The sequence below is a fragment of the Mus pahari genome, chromosome 16, assembly GCF_900095145.1.
Source record: "Mus pahari chromosome 16, PAHARI_EIJ_v1.1, whole genome shotgun sequence".
In the NCBI taxonomy this organism is placed as follows: domain Eukaryota; kingdom Metazoa; phylum Chordata; class Mammalia; order Rodentia; family Muridae; genus Mus; species Mus pahari.
This window is the reverse complement of record NC_034605.1, coordinates 17,304,395-17,324,300: the sequence shown is the minus strand read 5'-3', so window position 1 is coordinate 17,324,300 and position 19,906 is coordinate 17,304,395. Positions and strand designations below refer to the sequence as shown.

General features: G+C 46.8%; 1 protein-coding gene across 1 annotated transcript in view; it reads right to left on the bottom strand.

Annotated features, from left to right (window-relative positions):
• Nid1 (nidogen 1) overlaps positions 1-10,354 on the bottom strand; it is a 75,715-nt gene extending 65,361 nt beyond the window's left edge. Inside the window, exon 1 of the mRNA XM_021215559.2 lies at positions 10,040-10,354. Coding sequence (XP_021071218.1) covers positions 10,040-10,264 — 225 coding nt within the window. The 5' untranslated portion in view covers positions 10,265-10,354. The remainder of the gene's footprint in view (positions 1-10,039) is intronic.
• Between the last annotated feature and the right edge of the window lie 9,552 nt (positions 10,355-19,906).

Below are 19,906 nucleotides of genomic sequence, written 5' to 3'. Positions count from 1 at the left end.
CCTGCCCCTGCCCCTGCCCCTGCCTCTGCCTCTGCCTCCTCTGCCTCTGCCTCCTCTGCCTCTGCCTCTGCCTCCTCTGCCTCTGCCTCCTCTGCCTCTGCCTCTGCCTCTGCCTCTGCCTCTGCCTCTGCCTCTGCCTCTGCCTTCCCAGTGCTGGGATTAAAGGATTAAAAGTTTGCCCAATCACAGCCAGATTAATCAACTCTTCTCTCAATAGAGATCTCTTTCTACCAACAACTCAACCATGCCCCTGACTGGTTCCCATTTCAAGAGTCAATAGAGTCACCCACAGGAGCAGGTACACAGGTGCTATTTGCTGCTGATATACCATGAAGAACATGGTTTATTCTGGATACTTCCGTGAAATAAGTATGGAATTTATCCACCCTGGCTGGGAATGAACATTGGAAAAGGTTAGCAAGTCATGGTGTCCACAAGAGTCATGGTGCCTCTTGCCTCTTTATGTGTTTGAAACTTTATGTGTTCGAAGAAAGAAAAAGAGAAAGAAAGAGAGAGGGAAGGAGGGAGGGAGGGAGGGAGGAGGAGGACATGGTATAAAGAACACTGGGCTGGGGGCTGAAAGAGACAACAGTGGTCACACCCTTGGGCGTGTATGTTTCTGCATACTATGGACGGAACAGCTCCTGCCTGAGCCCTTCCCGGGGCTGCTGAAAATATCAAATGCACACAGTACTAACAAGCCCGCTGTTTCCATCAGCACAGAGTCTGGCTCAACCATTGACCGACCCTACCCTACCACACCCCTTACCTTGACCCTGGCAACTGGTCTCCAGCCTCAGAATTCACTTCCCCGCCTCTCTACCCTCTAAAGTTCCTCTTTCCAGTTGGGTGGCAGAATAGTTTTTCAAAAACATTTTTGTTAAAACACTACTGTTTTAGGAGAATTTTCAAACAACCTAGAGTATAAACTTACCCCAAACCCCTCCCAAGCACACATCCATCCATCAATAGCTCTTGCAATTCCTAGCACATTATCGTTCTTATTTTCTTCTGTTCCTGCCATATACGTGCATCAGCTCAGGACACCCAAGACCATGTTCTCAGCACAAAGGAGGTTTGTTTGTCCCAGAGGGAATGAGAACTGGGATTAAGAGACAAAGGCAGCGAAGATAAAGGACAAGGAAGAAGGGGAAGGGAGTGAGGGGAAGGGGAATTTGTCTTGGAGGACAAAGGACTGCCTCTAGGTAGTGTATAGAGAGGAGACAGATGTAGCCCAGATGTGGCCCATAAAATGGCACTTTATACAAGCAAAAGGGGAAACCCTGGGTCAGGATGAGGTGTTTAATTTTAATTGGAAATGTTAATTAGGTGAACCAAAGGGGGCTTTCGATTGCTGGTCTTCAATATTCTGATGACTGAACCCTGGTAGTCAGCCTCAGGAGGAGGAAGCAGCCAAATAAGGGAACAGACCTTGCTGACTAGCTTTATGAATATAATCTAACAGTTTTTAGCAAGGCAGAGGGAATTAGAGAGAAGGGCAAGGCCTGTCAGAGCTATGTAAGTCAGGCCCAAACTGGCTAGAATTTCTTCAACCTGTCTTTATGTTTTCTTTTAAGTTTTTTTGAGGGCAGGGGGCTTTTGGTGGTGATTGTTATGTTTGGCTTTGGGATGAGGTCTCATCATATAGCCTAGACTGGCTTTAAATTTGCAGTGATCCTCCTGCCTCTGCCTCCTGAATGCTGGGATTACAGGCATGGATCACCATGCTCTGCTTTTTGGGGGGTATTTTAAATGAAATCCTGGATACCCTAGTATCCTACCTGCCAGCGCTTTTGAGCAGTTAAACTGTGAGGCCCTGTGCTTGACTCTCGACACAGCAAGAAAGAAAAAAGAAAATTGCAGTTTGTCTGGAAGAGGTCTTTGTGTGGCCAGATTGTTTTAATCAGGCTCCAACCAGGATTAATATTCTCTGAAGTCTCTTTGAACTTTTACAGGTTTTTCTCTGCTCCTTTGACTCCTATGCTATCTTATTTGTTGAAGAAAATAGTTCTAGAGGCTGGGGAGCTGGCCCAACAGCAAAGTGTCTGCCAAGCACTCAGGAGGACCTGCGTTCAGATCCCTAGCACCTACCTAAAAGCCTGTGCCAGTAACCCCAGCTCTGAGCGGTGGGGCCAGCAGGATTCCTGGAGCTCCCTAGCCAGCCAGTCTAGCCAATTGGTAGATTCCAAGTTCATATTGACCTCTGAGTTGGGAAAAGAACAGGGTTACAGGGGGTCGGGCCATTGAAGAGGATGTCCCTAGTCACAGGCAAATGCAGCATACTCTAGTCACTCCTGGCAAGGGACCATCACAAGGACCACTCACGAGGCATGTGATCTCCTGCAGATATCCAGGCATATACCAGCACACCTAAGCCACAGACTACAGACCTGACAAGCCTCAATGAGGTAAACACACTGGACAACAGACAGACACAGACTCCTGACCTCAAGGCCATATTTATACAAAGCCTACACAAAGGCAACATTCCGCCAGGAATAGTTCATATAACAGTTTACATCTCTGATTACTCTGGGGTTCCCCAGACATCCAGTGTCAGCCATCTTTTGTTGACTTATGCTCCCACCCATGTCTAGCATCAATCATCCTGATCCATGCAAGGTATCCATCTCATTGTCATGTTGTCTATACATAAACTGGCCCATACAGCCCTCTGTTCCCTATACTGCTGCAAACACACATACACACGAACACACACAGACACACAGACACACACACACACACCATGTCACTAGCTTACTTAGAAATGTCATGTGACTCCTTTTGCTTTATAGACTAAAGTGAAAAAGTAAGAGTCCAGCAGTCATTTGTGTATTGCTTAGCTCCACAGCACTCACTATGGCCACCTGTCCACACACACACCTGAGTGTTGGAAATGACTGTCATGTGACAGTAAATCCCTGTCCCCATAGGGCTCAGATTATCTGTGAAGACAGGGAAGCAAGCAAAGGAAAGACCAAGGTATTCCTTCCCAAAATATTCCTCCCAAATGAAATGTTTCATTCTTAAAACATACGAGGTTCAGCAAGTTCAGGAAACTTACAAGACTCACAAGATGCCAGTCCCTAAGCTTATATGAACAGTAAACAATTGATGTGCAGAGACTCTTCGGTGAAGCAATCTGCAAGTTGTGCAGAAGCTCAATGGATACAGTTTTTGTGACTGCCCATGTTAGGTGGGCTTTTTAATGACTGGTTTTTGTTTTGTTTTGTTTTGTTTTGTTTTGTTGTGTTTTAGGAACCCATGTGTCTGTAAGCAACCCCCCCCCCCAAACTGGTTGGTTTGCTGAGCTAGACTTGGGTGGAATCATTTCGTTTGTCTGTTCTAGGGGCCACATCTGGAGATCAGACATTTGTTCACATCTTTCCAGCATGCCTCAAGGAATGGGAAAATATGGAGCCCTCTTAGAAAGGATGCATGAGGCCTGAGAGCTAGCAGCAGGATGGGGCACCTCTGGGAGACAGCATGTGTGTTGTTCCAGATAGAAAAGAAGTGCCAATACCTAGCTGGGGCCATGAAAGTAAAAACCTTTGCCACACTAGCCTGGTGACTGGAGCCCATGGTGGAAGGGGAGAATGGACCCCATAAAGTAGCCTCTGACCTCTCCCCATTCAGTGGTACTAGCTTACCTACACTCACACAAGCATACCACATGCAGACAGACACAGACAGTAATAATAACTAATACAATTTTTAAAATTGTAAAAGATCTACATGGAATGGGTGCAGAGAGGGAAAGAAGGCACGAGTATAGAGCCCACACTAGGAGGGCAGGCTATAGCATGACGGCTAAGAGGCAGGCCAGACCGGTGCATACCCACTGGGAACAGTATGAAGTTATCAACTACAAATGAAAAGCATGGAGCTCTGCCGGCTGGGACCCAAGGTCTGTTATAAGCACTGACTGCAGCCTGTATGAGCATCCGTCCCTGTCGAGCTCCATTCCTGGCTCTTGCCTGGGTTTCACGAGGAGCAATACCTCCATATCTGGACCATGCCCCTGTCTCTTAACTATGATGGGGAGCATTTCTAGACTTCTCCACTAGTCTGGGCCCTGCTCCAAATGGTTCCTACATGAACTTCTGCCTCAGAGGATGCAGCACAGCACGTGGTAACAGTCCTATTATCAGGGTGATCATTGGCTGAATGTCACCTGTCTCATGACATAACACTGTGGGCATGGAAGGCTGGTCGTGTTTTCAGTCTATCACAAGCCTCAGACTTCGCCTAGCACATTAAGAAGTTAATTAAAGCTGGGTACACACCTTTGATCCCAGCACTTAGGAGGCAAAGGCAGATAGATCTCTGTGAGTTCCAAGCCAGCTTGGTCTACAGAGTGAGTTCCAGGCAGTCAGGGCTATGTAGAGAGACCCTGTCAATAAACAAAATAATGATAATGATAATAATAATACCTGTAGAATGAATGGATAGTGGAGCTTAACATTGGAGTATTGCATATACATGTGCACACACACATACACACACACAGATGGGGCTGAGAATACATGCTCAGTTAGTAGAATGTTTGCCTAGCATGCATAAGATCCCAGGGTTCAGACCCTAGCACTACATAAAGTAAATACGGCAGTGCATACCTGTAATACTACCATTCAAGACATAGAGGCAAAAGGATCAGGAATTCATTCCTTGGTAGACACATCAGAAGTTCAAAGCCAGTCTGAGCCACATGAGACCCTGGTTCAAAATAAAAATGGTACTAATGTCCTGAGAAAGTAAGTGCAATTAGCCATCAGGTTACTAAAAATAATAGCAACAAGTCTTTATTTCAGGCTTTTGAAGTAAGGTCTTACTCTCTAGTCCAGGCTATCTTTGGACTCACTATGCAGCACAGGTTGGCTTGATGCCTCATGGAGTGATGGCATTATGACAGGCTTGTCCCACCATACGAAAGAAAAAGTATTGAAAATCCCAAATAAAATTAATCTGGGGACAATATTTTTCAAACTTCTTCATTCCGTTAATCTGCTACTTTATCAGAATAATGATTTGGCTTCCATTAGAAGTTGGTCACCATCCAGAGACTGCCCCACCTGGGGATCCATTCCATATACAACCACCAAACCCAGACACTATTGTGGATGCCAACAAGAGCTTGCTGACAGGAGCCTGATATACCTGTCTCCTGAGAGGCTCTGCCAGTGCCTGACGAATACAGAAGTGGATGCTCACAGCCATCCATTGGACTAAGCACAGGGTCCCCAATGAAGGAGCTAGAGAAAGGACCCAAGGAACTGAAGGGGTTTGCAGCCCCCTAGGAGGAACAACAATATGAACTAACCAGTAACCCCAGAGCTCCCTGGGACTACACCACCAACCAAAGAAAACACATGGTGGGANTCATGGCTCNAGNTGCANATGTAGCAGAGGATGGCCTAGTNGGTCATCAATGGGAGGNGAGGCCCTTGGTCCTGTGAANGTTCTATGCCCCAGTATAGGGGAATGCCAGGGCCAGGAAGTGGGAGTGGGTGGGTTGGTGAGCAGGGGTGTGTGTGGGGGGGGGGGGAGAGGATAGGGGATTTTTGGAGGGGAAACCAAGAAAGGGGATAACATTTGAAATGTAAATAAAGTATCTAATTAAAAAAAGAAAAGAAAAATGGGGGAAAAAAGAGAAGTTGGTCACTATAATTAGTCAATTATATTTCAGTCCCTGATGGAATTAATACTCTTGGATTCTGAGATTCAACCACAGTCATTGCTCAACCACTGGGAAACCTGAGGAAAATGAGCAGCACATGTTTTTCATCTAGGAATCACAGTCCCAGGAAAAGGGTGCTTGATCAGGGTTTAAGACGGGCTAAAATAGCCATCTTCCTTCCCGGGCCAGAGCCCCTGAGGGTGGAACATCCTGAGCAGCTTCAGATAGCAGTCCTGAAGGTCCTGTGAGGTAGTAAATTCAGCAGTATTACCCATGAACCACTGGAAGGTTGTGTGTGCTCCTATGTGTTCATGCACATGAGTATACTCGTATATACTGTATACAGTACATTTCTGTGTGTACATGTATATGCACGTCTGTATAGGCACATGGTCCTGTGCGTTTGGAAGCCAGATGTCTGTATCAGTTGTCTTGTTCTGTCACTTTCCACCTTACTTTTTGAGACAGTGTCTGTCACTGAACCTGGGTTTGCTGACTGGGCTAGAAACATGGGCCAGCAAGACCCAGGAATCCTCTGGCTTTGCCTCCGCAAACTGCTGAGGTTGCAGGCTTGCTGCTATGCCTGCCTTTTCTCCCCTGGGTTCCGGGGACTCAAACCCCAGTCCTCACAGTTGCAGGGCAAGCTCGTTAGCCCACAATCTTTTTGTTGCTACAGATAGTCTATTTCCAACTGTGTGGAAGGTTTTTTGAACAAAACAGACTGAAATATTAAATCATATCTAATTTGCTTATCCATCTTTATGACTCACAGGCAAGTAATTTAATAATCACTAAAATCATGTCCTAGAAATTATTCCATTGCGTTACACACCCAATGAGGGTGGCCAGTCAACATGACAGCAAGCATACAAACTGCGACAAGGTTCCGGTCAAAGGCAGGAAATGTTTTCATTACTCGGAACAACTTTACAATAGTTTTTAAAAAAAACTCTCACCCAGGGAGTTTAAGTTTCATGGACCACGGCAGCAAGACTCTGAAATTTCCAGTGCTTTAGTGCCCTGGATGGGATCTGGTGAATAACTGGTTTTATTGGCTGGACTCTAATGATGACCATTCAGGACCATTCCTCTAGGGACTCACACATCATGAAGCAGGAAGGGATTCTGATGAGGTCCACAGGAGGGCGCTAGTATCCAACATGGCGTCTGCCTCTTCTGGAAGACATTCCCAACAATGCTTTCTTCCTGCCCTTATACTCAATGTCTTGATATTTACATATATATGACCAGCCCTCAGGCATTTGCCTTCAGAAGCCCTTTAAACATTTAACAGTTTTGAAGATTCTCCCAAGACCATAAACAACATTTAATCATATGGAAAGGGGAAGCAAAGATCAAGTTAAATACTTACAACACTTTAATAATGAATTTGTTACATGTTAACAAAAACAGCATTATTTTAATGCAGGTGATTATAGTCCCAACCAAAAATACATTTGGAGAGAGCTTGAGAGATAGCACTCTTCCACAGGTCCTGAGTTCAATTCCCAGCAACCACATAGTGGCTTACAACTATCTGTAATGGGATCTGATGCCCTCTTCTGGTGTGTCTGAAGACAGCTACAGTGTACTCATATACATTAAATAAATAAATAAATAAATCTTTTTAAAAATACACATCATGAAGTATATGAAGAGATGAGATTTTTTGCTTCACATGTCTGCAAATCAACCTGATGTCCAACTATATAGAAGGCAGATAGATGCTTGTATATTTGACCTGTAGGAACAGACATGTGGGTACCATGCAGTCCCTAGTGAACTCCATCATACATTCCTGAACAACTAAAGTCTAAAAGCCTTTGGGGTCAGCAAGATGACACAGCATCTTGTCTCACAGCCTGAAGTCTTGAGTTACCTAAATCCCATCCCTGCAGCTCATAGCAACAGAAGAAAAACCATTCCTAAGGAAGGTCATCCTCTAGGCTCCAAACATGTACCCATATGTACACATGCACACATATGTGCCCAGATGCATCTGCATCATCTGCATCGTCATCACCATCATCACAATGCTTAATAAAAATAAATAACGGGCTGGAGAGATGAGTTAAGAACATTTAACCCAGGTTCCAGTCCCAACACAGAGATGGGAACCCCAGTCCCAGAGGGGAATCTGTTTCCCTCTTCTGGCACTACACATATGTGGTGCTCAGTCATACGTGCAAGCAAACTCCCACATGCATAAAATACAAATAAGGGGGGGGGAGATGAAAGCAATAAACTTAGCATTCTGTAAAATAATCTCCATCTTTTGAATTCCTTGACCTCAGAGGTCCCTGGGCCACACTTAGGAAATTACCTCTTTGGAGCATTATTAAGGATCGCTGTCATTTTTGGAACTCCAAAATCATCTTAGTTCTGTTTGCTTATTGAGAGAGTTTCTTGTACCCCAGGATATCCTCAAACTCAAACCCAACATCCCCCTACTCCTCCCTCCTCCTCGGTGCTGAGATTGCAAGCCTGTGCCACCACCTCCAGTCCATGTATGTGTATATTTACTCTTTCCCTTTGTAAACCAATGTCTCCAGGCTTCCTTCCTCTCCGCGACTGTTAGCTCGAGGCTTGAGTGTCTGCGAGACACAGGATATTCTCCATCTGGCTTCCATGGTGGCTTCCGGCACCAGAGTTAAATCAGGCTGAAGTCTCTTGACCCCTAGCTCTGTCTCTGGCTTGTTTGGTCTGGTGCTTTGCTTGTTTGGGGAGTTTTTTTAAAATCGGGAGAAGGAGTGAGGGGAATGGGAGGGGGCGAGGTGGATCAACCCACGACCCACAGGAGAACTTGGATAAGTCAGTTTTCTTCTTTCACTATGTGGGTCCTAGGGGTGGGGGGTATGAAATTAGGTTGTCAGGATTGACAAATAAAGTGCCTTTTACCCAGTGAGTCACCTCACAGGCTATTTCCTGGCTTTTAAAGACAAACTCCACAGTCCAGGTTGGCCTGACTCCAGATCTTCCTGGTCTTACCTCCCAAGTGTGGGATTTCAGGCAAGTACCATTATGGCCCCTACTCACTTTCTTGCCTCGTGTGGAATCTGACAGACACTATTGATACACCTCAGATCGCTTCTCAGATCCACCCTTTTTGATAGTTACCAAACCCATTGCTCAGGCTACCACTATACTTAGTGTGGTTTAAAAGGAAACAAGAGGGGCCAGTATGTAGTGCAGTTGGTAGAGTTCTTATCTTTCATGCAGGAAGTCCTGGTTTTGATTCCTAACTCCTCCCTAACATATCCCTAACGGGGGTGGGGGTGGGGAGTGCAGCTGGGAAAGATGGAGAAGCCTCAATACTACATAAAATTGGTGTATATGCTTTAATATTTGTGTGCTTTTCCATCACGTTGTTTTCTTTGGTAAGGTGGAGGATTTTATTATATGTATTTCAAAGCATGCTAAAGTCTATAGGCTTCTCCAGGCTTCCCACGGTGGGGTCAGGGCAACCAGCCAGCAAAGGGTGAGAGCTCCTTGTGGGTGTGACCCATTCTTTCTAGGCAAAGCTGACAAGCTGCACGTGGGTGTTGCCCCATGCTATCTGCCCAGGCCAGGCTGAGAGAATAGCCACTCCCCCGCAGTCTGTGTAGCCCCCCCCAACACACTTGTGGAATGCACACAGGCTTTATATCAAATCCACATGGTGTGCCGGAGCAGCACGAAAGGGCTTGACCAGGCTGACAGCGCACCCAGGCCCTGCCAGCACTGGGGAGGTTCAAGGGAGCTAAAAGGTCATGAAGTCCCGCTCCTCATCTGAAGCCCCTGGGTGACACCCTCAGCCACAGGAAATTGGATCACCGGGGCGCCCTACGTTCTCAGTCCTGACCTCTGTACTCTGAAACCAGCCCAACTAAGAGAGCAGAATCTCTGCCAAGACGTAGCCAGAACCCACGCACACAGATGCAGGGGCTGTCCACTGAACTCTGGGGCGGAGCAAGAGGGTTCCTCTGTCCTTTCTAGCTTGCCATAGGCAGAGTCCCTAGGCGCGCTCGCAGGATACAACCCAACTCTGGCCATTGCGCTGCAGGGTACTGGGACCTGTCCCAGTAGGAAGGCGAGAAGCACACAGAATCGAGAAGGAAAACTATACTCGAGGTCCCCAGGTCCTGGCAGGGCGCACGCAGAGATGAGTGGATCCCGGAGGCAGATGCCACCCTAGACTTCGAGTGCTACTGGAGTGACAGACAGGCAATGCGATTCTCTAGATGCGCAGATTCAACGGTGACCCCCGCACCGGGACAGCTAGCACTCGGGTCCCCGAGGGCGACACCCAAGTTCCACATCTGTCTCTCTGGACTGGCGCCCCCAGCATAGCCTGGCCTTCCTCCCCACCCGGCCCCAACTCACATAGACCGACGTGATGTCCGTACGATCATAGAAGCTCAGTTCTCCTATCAGTTCCAGGGAGGGGGACACTACGTCGTCCCCGGCCTCCAGCTCTAGGTCCCCCTGCCCAGGGCCGAAGGGGAAGAGCTCCTGGCGATTCAGGCAGCCTCCGGGCCCCACTAGTAGCAGCAGCTGCAGCAGCGCCCACGTCCACATCGTCCAACTACAGCCGTTCGCGTCCAGCATGTTTCCCAACTGTGGTCCCGCAATCCCGGCGGTTTAACAGTTCAGGCGGAGGAGGCGGAGATATAACCCTGTGCCCCTCCGCAGTCCCTCCTCACCTCCCGCCTCCCGTCGTCCCCACCCCTGGAAATGGGGAGGAGAACCAAGGGGCTACGGGGGAGGGCCCGCCCACACCGCCTGCCCCGTCTACCAATGGCAGCGAGCAGGAGGAAGAGGGGCGACACCGAGGTCCCCCAGCGCCGCAGTGGGCGTTGGTTCCCTGCATTCCGGATCCAACCCGACGGTGGGCTCCTATCCAGAAAGAAGGAACTCTGCAACAGCATTCTGCAGTTAGGCAAGTTCCTGGAGAGCAGGCAACCAAGAAACAAAACACTCTGGGTCCAGAGACGACACAAAGCCCACCCTAGAAAGGAGACTGAGCGGATGCTCGAAATGAGCAAAAAGCCTGTGTGTGCCTTTACTCATCCAGTCATTAATTGAGCATTTTTTCGAGTTCCTGATTCTGGGTTCCTTAAGTTATAGGGTTCCGCAGGAAACAGGAGCCCACACCTGCCAGACAAAGTCACAAGTGTGGGACACAATTCAAAGTCAGATATTCTTGGACTCCAAGCAATAAAAACAGTTTGGGACTGGAGTAATTGGCCAGAGAAAGCTTCTGTGTGGCGCGCTGGGAATCAAAGTGGGTTTTCTGGAAGCAATGCAGTTTCATCAGAGGCTAGAGAACGGTGGTCCTGGGAGGTGGGAGGTGGGAGGTGGGAGCAGGGCAGGTTCCAGGGACCCGATCATCTCTCTCTGCACAGAGAATTTGGGAGGGATGGTCCTAGCAAAGCTGAATAACAAATCCAAGAATCTGAGCTCCCCTAAAAACTCAGAGAATCCTGGACGGTCCTCGATAAAGATAACTTTTAAGTAATATTTCCAGTCAGCTGTTGGTCATTAGTTTGGCACCTTAAGTGAAAATATAGAGAGAAACCCACTGGAACAAGCCTGTTGGGGGCTAGGGGTGACCCGTGAGGAGGGAAGAGGTTGAGATAGAGAGGAAATTAATAGACATTGCCATGAACGAAAGAATGAAACCGAGAAGAAATGAAGTTAAAGTTGAATTCCACTGGAAGGCTGAAAAACTAGTGCAAGTTTTGAGAGCAAGGGAAGAGGATGGGGGTGGGGTGGGATATCCGACCCTTGACTCAGAGGGGTCAACAGGATGCCCCTGCTTCCTCCCAGCAGCTGAGAGTAAAGGTCTGGAACCTCCATTGGTTCTCCAGTATACAGAAAATTATGTGTGATGGGATTAATGGAGAATGTGAGCCTTGGACCATGAAGAAAGAGGCAAATGGAACACAGCTCCTGAGCATGAAGTTATTGATCTATGGGGGATGCCCTTTCATTGATGCTCTTGAGTGGTCAGCAATAACAGGTACCAAGAACTTGCTAGGCACGGAGTGTTCTGTGTTCGGTATTTCCTCTTAGGTTCTCAATAACAGGTCCTTCTGCTGGCATGGCCAACGCTTTACCCAGCTGAGCTAGCTCTAGAATTCTGGATATGCAGGAACACACACAGCATGGGGATGAAACCTAGGGCTTTATCATGCTAGGCAAACACTCTGGCCAGACCCTTGTTTTGTTTTGAGACAGGGTCTCATTACATAGTCCAGGCTGGCCTTAGTTCATGGCAGCCTACTAGCCTCAGACTCCTGGATGCTGGGGTTACAAGTATGAGCCACTGCACCCAGCTGGTTATTAGTTTATTTGCAGTGTGAAGACTCAGACTCAAGGCTTTACACATGGCGAGCCCCTCAACCACTGCGTGGACCTGAAACCTCGACACTAAGTTGCATCTGGGCTGCTACATTATCCCCCTTGCTCAAGTCTGTTGTCAGATCTACTGTGCAGCTCCGATCCCTTCCATATGCCCAGGTGTCCTTCCTAGCTCCCTGACAACCCCATGCCATCTGTGCGCTGCCTGGCTGATGTCTTAAGATCCTAGGCCTTAGCTTGCCTTGTTTCAGTCGCTGAGAATTTTGTCCAGAGGCTCGGGTTCCCCTGCATGGACCCCCTACAGCACTGAGACCCAGTAGAGGCCAAGAAAAGGAGCTCACCAGCCCTTTCCCACCTGCAACCTTTCTTTTTTCCTTCAACCCCCATCCCAAACTCATTACACATCAGGGCTGTCCCGAAGCCGTGGTCAGAGCCTGGAATGTGTTTATCCCTCTCACAGATTCTCTCCCTTTTTGGTACTCAGACAGCTGCCGAAACTCCTATTGGCCGGCGGAATGTTTCTTGGTGACTGTAGGAGCAGAGCCTGCCTCCTCCTCCACCTTCCCACCACACCCACCCCCCTTTACTGGCTGCACAAGCATAGCAAGAGCACAAAGTTTCTGTATCCCTATCATTTGATTGGGATATTCACAGGGACAATTGAGGAATTGTTATGAGGGTTAGATAAGGTGATCCCTGAAATTAGACAAAGTATATAATCCAGTTAACGCCAAGCCTCCATTATTATCCGAACAAGTTGTTGTTGTCGTGATGTTGATTAGCTCAACATCTCCTGAGAAGGTATCAGGTGAGTCGGATACCATAGATATGAATACATAATCCCTTTTGTGAGAAAATGGCAATATCCTGGGGTGGGGGGTGGGGGGAAGAAGGGCAAGATAATGGCCCAACAAATATACAGGCAAGTGAGGCGAGGTGCTGCTTGTAGGGTTTGGGGCTTCTACTTGGTGCTCTCTGGAGCCTAGTGAAGCTACAGCCAAACCATGTGGTGAATTTGGGGAGCCTCATCCAGTCTCACACAGCTAGTGAAAGAGCAAGGGCAGCCGGGCGTGGTGGTGCACGCCTTTAATCCCAGCACTCAGGAGGCAGAGGCAGACGGATTTCTGAGTTCGAGGCCAGCCTGGTCTACAAAGTGAGTTCCAGGGGAGCCAGGGCTATACAGAAAAAAAAAAAAAAAAAAACGAAACAAAAGAGCAAGGGCTTAAGACTTGCTTTGTTTAGCCCTAAAACTGCCACACCACCTTGCCTTTCCATAGCAGCCAAGGTTTCTGCAACCTAAAGAGAGAATTTAGTCTCTACACGTAGATGCATTTGGTACGGTGTTTATAGCTAACAGCCACACTCTGTGTGTGTTTATGGTTCCATACTTCATCAGCCTGTACTGTAAACTGGCTGGCACTATTTATAGCTCTGCAGTCACTTCACGTTGCCCTGTCTCTGGGAGACATGATTCTGCTGCTGGGGGCTGTGTCCCCTGTTCCTTTAGGAGTTACAGATATTTCTCATAATCTGCATCATAAACTGTGCTCTGAACATTTTCCAAATGTATGTAAAGGCCAGGTAGGGTGGTATACGCCTGAAATTCTAGCACTTGGGAGGTGGAGACGGGAGGGTCAAGAGTCCAAGGTCATCTTCAATTGCATAGTGTGCTCAACGCCAGCCTGGGCCAAAGCAATGATACAGTTTATATTAGTGTGATCTTTTTCTCTAGTTGTTTCCTGTGACTTTTTTTTTTTTCTTTCTTTGGACCAAGGATCGATGTTCTAGCCCTAGGGCACTGTGTGCACATGAAAAGGGTTCACTTTTTAAGACTTCAGTAAGCCAGATATGATGCCACACACCTGTAATCCCGACACTTGGGAGATAGAGACAGGACAAGAGTTCAAGGTCATCCTTGATCACATGGAAAGGTTTGCAGCCAGCTGAGGTTACGTGAAACCCAGTCTCAATAAGTGAAGCAAGGGGCTCGTGAGGTGGTTTATTAGGTTAAAGTGTGTGCCCTGCAAGCATGAGTGTGGAGAGTTATATGATCCCCAGAACCCACACAGATGTCGGGCAGGTGTGGTGGCCTACCTGGAATTCTAACCTCTGAAGCTGGAGACAAAGGTTCCCAGAGAAGTCTGTCTAGTAAGACTTACCAGATCCATGAACTCTGGATTTGATTGAGAGACCTTGCCTTAATGAATAAGGTGAAAGGTTAACTGAAGATGCTTCCTGTTACTAATCTCAGGCGTGTGCTGCAAGTGCTCATGCACCCTTCCACATGCTCCTACACATGTAAAACATTACATGCACACACATACCACACACACACACATTAAAATGAAAATAAAAATGAAACTTTAGGGCTGGTGAGATGGCTCAGCGGGTAAGAGCACCCGACTGCTCTTCCAAAGGTGCAGAGTTCAAATCCCAGCAACCAAATGGTGGCTCACAACCATCCTTAACAAGAGCTGACTCCCTCTTCTGGAGTGTTTGAAGACAGCTACAGTGTAATAATAAATAAATTAAAAAAAAAAAAAAGAATTAACAGGGCCATTTTCAAAAAAAAAAATGAAACTTTAATAATACTGTTTTGTTTTGTTGAGGTGATATTTTGTTAAGGTTGACCTGTCTGGTGCTCATGTAGTCCAGGCTGGCCTCAAACTCACAGCAACCATCCTGCCTCAGCGTTCCAAGTACTGGGATTACAGATATGTGTCCCCACTAAAGGCATCAATGATGCTTTTAAGAATAATTTGATAACTAGCAACAAAAGGACACATAATTCCATAATACACCCTTGTTTTAAAAAAAAAAAGTGTGGGCTAGTGATACAGCTTCAAGGTAGATTATGCACTTAGTATAAACAAAGGTCTTTGTTGGTCTGCAATGCTATAAGCATTTCTTTCTAAAATTTAAGTTTAAAAAATGAAGATAGGTACAGTTATCCATGCTGGTGATTCCAGCACCAGGGAGGTAGGCTCCAGGGAGGAAGATCCCAGTGTTTGTTCTTGGAACTTTCTGGGTCAGTGAGAGGTTCTATCTCAAAAAGCAAGGTGGGAGCCGAGAGATAATTCATCAGTTAAGTTTGTCTATTGTTCTTGCAGAGGCTAGAAGTTTGCTTCCCAGCAGCCACATCTGACAGCTCACAATTGTCTGTAACTCTCCAGCAGATATAGTTCTATCCATGTCTAGATGTTGCTTACATGATCTCAGGGGACTCAAACCGTGTCCTGGCTAGGTCTGTGTCAACTTGAAGCAGGCTAGAGTTATATCTGAGGGTAGGGAATCTCAGTTGAGAAAATGCCTCCATAAGACATACCTAAATATCAGTCTGTAGGACATTTTCTTAATTAATAATTTGATGTGGGAGGGTCCAGGATATTGGGGTGGTGGCCACCCTGGGCAGTTGGTCGTGGGTATAAGAAGGCTGAGCAAGCCATGGGGAGCAAGCCAGCAAGCAGCATTCCTCCATGGCCTCTGCACCAGCTTCTGCCTCCAGATCCCTACCCTATTTGAATTATTTTCCTGACTGATTTTGATGATGTACTAACTCTGTGGAGTGAAATAAATCCTTTCGTCTCCTAATTGCTTTTGGTCATGGTGTTTCATCCATCAATAGAACCCTAATGAAGACACTTGGATCACCAAAAGTCCCATCATAGCATGTGACAACTTATCAATGGAGTGCTAACCCTCAGCCAACCTTCTACTTCTTATATAGCTTAGCACCACTCCCCCTGAGCCCACAAGCAGCTGGAACGGAAACAGGACGAGCAGTGCCTGCAGGCCCAGGTGAGAGTTTATGACATCTTTCCCCCTTCTGAGATGCAATATCAACAGTCCTATTACCACCACTATGGGCAGAGCTAGCAAAAGGCTATTGTATCATTTGCTTATTTTGTTGCCATGACTACAGAGTCAAGGTAGCCTGTGGGTCATAGGTCACCACAACCATCTCAACTCTAAAACGGTCAGGAGTTACATGGTCCTGTGAGGCCTAGAAGACCTAGTGAGTTTAGAGCTCTATAAAAGCCAGTGTGTCCAGTTGGAAGCCTTGGGCTTTAACGTGTCAGATGCTTGAGTCTCAAAGCAGGTGTTGAGTTGCTGTCCCTGCCCTCACCTCTAGGTGAGGACCAGGGTGTGTATTACACCTGCCACATCTGGTTGCATCAACATCAACCCAGGGTGGAGCTTGGCTTTCTACTGTCACTTGCCTAACCTCTGGAGTTCTTTATCAGAGACTCTTCTTGGGCAAAAACTGGAAACAATCATGGTATGGTGGTCAAACAGCCTAAAAGAATTTCAGGAAGAGCAGAACTGGAGCTTATTCAAGACCGGAAGGTGCTCAGAGAAAGGACATGAGTGTCTCCAAGTGACTTCTTAGAAGCTTCTGGAAGCTTCTGGAATGTTGTTGTTCAACAGGTTCCGCCTCCTCCATCTGTTTCTCTTTTCCACATCTGAGATTAGAGAGTGCCTTCGGGGGTGACTTCTGAATTACAATCTGATAAGATAAAAACCAGGAGCCACTAGGGCTATGGGGGTTACGTAAGGGTTAGGGTTAGGTAAGAGTCGGTGTCCTTTCACTGTAAATTCCATTTCTAGGAGATGACTGGAAAATTGCGGACTGACAACCAGGAAGGGAGGAAGGCCTTAAGCTAATGCTGCTACCTGCGCTTGAATGCTCCCTTCTTAGCCAGCAAGAGGCTTCTGCCAGACGCTAGAGTTAGTGCTGGTTCCATTCCCTACCCCTAGTTCCCTTCAGTTACACTACCTTCTTCTTCTGGCCACTCCGTTCTGATTCCGTATCCTTTCCTGGCCCCCTATCCCCACATCCTCTGATAAAGAGGAGTCCCTGCTGTCTGGCCCTCCCATGAATATGCCTTTGAAAATCAAACTCTACCTGGAGCCACCTTCCCAGTGCTGTTTTGAGTTCTTTCAATGGACCTTAAGGAAGCACTCATCAGGTTCCTTCGTTTGCTCAGACCTACTGTGTGCTAGGCACTGTTTCCAGCAGGGATGAAATCTTTTTCTATAGAGGGCCAGCCAGATGGTAAAAGGTAAAATTCTTTTTTTTTTTAAATTTATTTATTTATGTTATTTATATGAGTACACTGTACACTGTACACTGTAGCTGTCTTCACACTCACCAGAAGAGGGCGTCAGATCCCATTACAGATGGTTGTGAGCCACCATGTGGTTGCTGGGAATTGAACTCAGGACCTCTGGAAGAGCAGTCAGTGCTCTTAACTGCAGAAGCATCTCTCCAGCCCCCATAAGTTCTTAACCCTTCTAATAAATTTTCTCACCAGAGCAGTGCCTTTCCATTTTAAAATGCAAAACCATTTCCAAATGACAAGAAAAGATGGACTTGAGCTGGCTGTCATTTGTTGTCCTCTGGTCTCTGCAAATAAAAACATCTTAAATGTTCTTCTCTCTAGCTGAGGGGCACAGCAGTTAACAAAGTAAGAAGGGCTGCTGTGCTGTGACTTTAAGAGGTGGGGCCAGGTGGGGAGTAATCCAGCGCTAGGGGCTCCACCCATGAAGGAATTAATTATTTCCTGGAGCAGGATTTTCACAGGACTGGATTCCTTACCTTGAGAGCTGGTTGTTGAGATGGACTCCACTTCTCTTCTGCACAAACTGCTCACGGCTCCTGCACATGGAGACTGTATTGGTTAGCTTTTGTCAGCTTGACACAGCTTGAATCATCTGAGAGGAGGGAACCTCAACTGAGAAACTGTATCCATTAGAGGGGCCTGTAGGCCAGTTGGTGAGACTTTGTAGTTATTGAAATTTTGATACAGGGTCTCTCTCCCTGCAGCCTTGGCTGGCCTGGAACTCACAGAAACCCCTGCCAAGCCATGAGATTAAAAGTGTGAGCTACCTCTTCCCAGCCACATTTTTTTTTTATTAATGATTCATGTAGGAGAGCCCCACCCATTGTGGGTGACTATTTCCATCCCTGGGCAGGTGGTCTTCGGTTGTATAAGAGATCAGGCTGAGTGAGCCACTATTTCTCTGTGGCCTCTGCTTCAGTTCCTACCGCCAGATTCCCGCCTTGAGGTCCTTTACCGAGACAAGGAAACCCTAAATCAGAGTATTCTGGGGAGAAAAGGATGCTAATGTGGTCTCGCCCAATGAGTGCTTCTGATATTGCCCTACCCATTCCGCAGAATACTGTTGGGGAGTTGTCTAGTTCCCAAGTTACCTATTTTAATATTCCCACAATTTTGGCATCTCTAAGCCTATGAAAGTTTGGGGTCAGAGACAAAAATTGTTACAACTTAAAAAAAAAAAAAAAAAAAAAACACGGGGTTTTTCACTGTGTAGACAAGGTGGCCTTGAACTTGGGGAGATTCCCTTGCCTCTGTCTCCTAGGTGCTAGAATTACAGGCATGCACTGCCACACCCTATTGCAATTTACTGTTCTCATTGTCTAAAGATAGTACATTTAGAATCCCAAAGAGAAATGACATCAGAATCAGGGTTCTTTTTAACTAAATAGGTTCAACCCTCACTTTGTATAAATCACATATATATGTGTAATAATTATATAGTGCTGGTGTGATTTTATAGAGAGAGTATGTAATTATGTATAATACACATGGATAATACATGCAAATTTTTTTTAAAAGTTTTACCGCAGGTAAATGAAAGCTTTCTCACAGACCACAGCAGCCTGTGCTTGCCCGGAGCCTGTGGCTGCAGAAGGAACCTCTGTGTGGGAACGCCAGGCCCTGCTTTGCCCGCTCCCCCCTCTCCTCACTTCTAGCCATTCTGTCCCACCTGCCTTGTCCCCAGCCTTCTATCCTCCCAAGGTGCCTTCCCTACTGGGTCTTCATTCACACACCTCCTCCTGGTGTCAATAAACCCTGTCCCTGCTTTCCCAGAACTGCTGCTTGCTTTGTTCTCGCCCCTTGGGAAGACAGGCTTGGCTACACAAGCAGCCTACCGGAGAACAGACTCACTTCTAACTCTGAAGGCTGAGACGCCTCTGATCAAGTGGGCACAGCTGCAGCGGGCCTTCTTTTGGAGTCCTTATGCAGCAGAAGAGCCGTCAGCTGGGGCAGAAGTAGATAAAGCTGGAAGGGGCTTGGGCTTGTACAAGAGGGAGTAATCAGAGGGCCTAAAGATCTTTCCACTTCCTCCTGCTGTCGGGGAACATGGACTTGTCTGAGATCGAAGGCCTCTTGAAGATAATTACACCTGCTCTGAGTAAGATGCTGATAGCAATTATGCTCAAGGACAGTAGGAGCTGGCCTCAAAGTAATTAAAATAAATATAACCAGAAATAAAGTTTAAGAAAAAGTTGAGAATGTAGCTCAGCAGTAGAACTCCTTGTACAATATAGTCTAGGTTGGCCAGGAAATCAGTGGCCTAGCCTCGGCTGGCCTGATTCAGGATTCAGGAATGAACCTCCTATCTCAACCTCTGTGCTGGGAGCCCTACCCAGCTAAACATATACATATAAATAGACATATACATATATACATATTTTCCCCTACCCAGCTAAACATATACAGATACAGATACACATACGTATACATATACATATATACATATTTTCCCCCAGAGGTCTGCCTTCTGCCTGTTCTGCTTCCTGAGTGCTAGAATTAAAGACATGCACCACCACTGCCTGGCATAACAAATTTTTTGACACAGGGTTTCATGTAGCCTAAGGTGGTCTCAAACTCACTATGTAGCCAAGCCAAATATCAGGACTACTCCTGATACTCCTGAATTGACTTCCTAAGTTGTGTTGAACCCAGGGCTTCATGAATTCAGAGAACAGCACTAACTGAGCTACATCTCTAGGCCCCCAGCTCGCTCGCTCTCTCTCTCTCTCTCTCTCTCTCTCTCTCTCTCTCTCTCTCTCTCTCT